Source organism: Condylura cristata, unplaced genomic scaffold, assembly GCF_000260355.1.
Source record: "Condylura cristata isolate star-nosed mole 26May11 unplaced genomic scaffold, ConCri1.0 scaffold00011, whole genome shotgun sequence".
Taxonomy (NCBI): Eukaryota; Metazoa; Chordata; class Mammalia; order Eulipotyphla; family Talpidae; genus Condylura; species Condylura cristata.
In genome coordinates this window covers 38,501,201-38,502,937 of record NW_004567112.1, presented here as the reverse complement: position 1 = coordinate 38,502,937, position 1,737 = coordinate 38,501,201, and the positions used below count along the sequence as shown (strand labels likewise).

At 49.3% G+C, this 1,737-nt stretch overlaps 1 protein-coding gene across 1 annotated transcript in view; it reads right to left on the bottom strand.

Annotated features, from left to right (window-relative positions):
- Nucleotides 1-420: 420 nt before the first annotated feature.
- TBATA (thymus, brain and testes associated) overlaps nt 421-1,737 on the bottom strand; it is a 12,777-nt gene continuing 11,460 nt past the window's right edge. Inside the window, exon 9 of the mRNA XM_004680801.2 lies at nt 421-688. Within this exon, the coding sequence (XP_004680858.1) occupies nt 612-688 (77 nt within the window). The 3' untranslated portion in view covers nt 421-611. The remainder of the gene's footprint in view (nt 689-1,737) is intronic.

Genomic DNA, 1,737 nt, shown 5'->3' with positions numbered 1-1,737 from the left:
CCTGACTCTACCTCTCACTGTGTGGCCTGAGACAAGTTATTTTCACCTTTTGGAGCCTTCATTTATTCGTCTATAAAATGAACGTGATATGAACATTTTACCTTGTAGAGCTCTTAGGAGAATGAAATACCTCACTGCACATGAAGACGCGGAACAGCTCACAGAGCTGTTAGCTACGTCAGCACGGCGGGGGGGCAGCGGGGTGCTCAATAATTGTTACTGATGATTTTCCTGAGGAAGCCTGTGGGTTCCTCAGAACTCTGGTGTCTGGGCTCAAGGAGGGGCAGAACCCCTTTCTCTGGCTGCCCCAACTACCATCCACCCTTGAGTTCTCTGGAACATGAAAGAACGGATCAGCAGCCGTAAACAGTCGGATTTGGATTTTCTTCAAATGAATGGGGATGGTTCAGAGCTCCTCATCCCTGCTCTTGGAATAAATGACCCCAAGCACATATCTACTGGCAGGAAGGTGAAACTGGCCTCTTAAGGAGGAGGCTGTATTTTAATAGGCTCTATGTGATAGGCGATGTGGTACTGCTTTGGTCGAGACCTGGCTAACCCTGAAATCCAACTCATCATCGTAGATAAGTGGGCCATTTGCTTAAAAGTCTTCAGCTCTCTGCTTTGGTCTTCTCCTCTGTGTTCTGGCTTGAATGCATTCGAAGAACTTGTGCCTTCCCAATATATTCTGAGAGAAAGGGAGACAGCAGGTAAGGGAAGATGAGGGGGTCTCCCTGGAGTCCCCCCTTCCTCCGCAGGCCCCCAGCTGATATATGTGAGCCTTTCAAGCTCAGTTTGGCCGTGGGCTCTACTAGTAACCTGAGAGGAGTGGAGTCCCTTTGCTGATCCTCATCTCCGCTCTCTTCTTTCTACACCCAGGTAACAAGTATCTTTGCAGGCCCACTCCATGCTAAACACTCAGTCAGGCACTTAGGTCTAGTCAGGGGGAGAATAACATACTCCCAGGATAACTGTGCTCCTCTCTCACCTCAACCCCCACCCCCTGATCTGGTCTCAGGCATTAGCTTAGTACAAGCACCTCCTCCCCATCTCCGTTATGCCCTCCTGCCCCCCAAACATCTGTCTTCACACAGTAGTCATAGGGCCCCCCACATCCTGCTTATGAACTCTCCAGTGCACCCCAGACACAGCACCTTTCTCACAGGCTACCTGTCTCATCTCGTTTTGTATTACTGTCCCCAAACCATGTGTACCCCAGCCCCCCACCCCTGTCTTCTTGCTTCCCACCAGCACAGCAGGCAGTGGCCCTCCTTCTAGGTTCTCTCTGGAAAGCATTGGCCAGGGTCTTCCAGTTGTTCAGCTCGTGGAGCCCTCTCTCACTTGCCTGTACTTCTTTCTGTCTATTACGGCTATTTCTCACATCACCTGCTTTAGGGCAGGTGTTTTTATTTATTGTCTGCGCTACACCTTACTAGATGTAAGTTCTTCATATAAGCCCTCAGCAGCTAGGATTGTCTGAATTTTCCCTCAGATTCCCAGAGCCTAGCATACAGATGCTAAAAAATTTCTGTGGGGTAGATGGATGGATGGATGGATGCATGCATGCATGGATGCATGGATGGATGGATGCATGCATGCATGCATGCATGATGCATGGATGGATGGATGGATGGATGGATGCATGGATGGATGGATGGATGGATGCATGGATGTATGTATGTATGTATGGATGGATAGATGGATGCATGAATGCATGATGCATGATGCATGGATGGA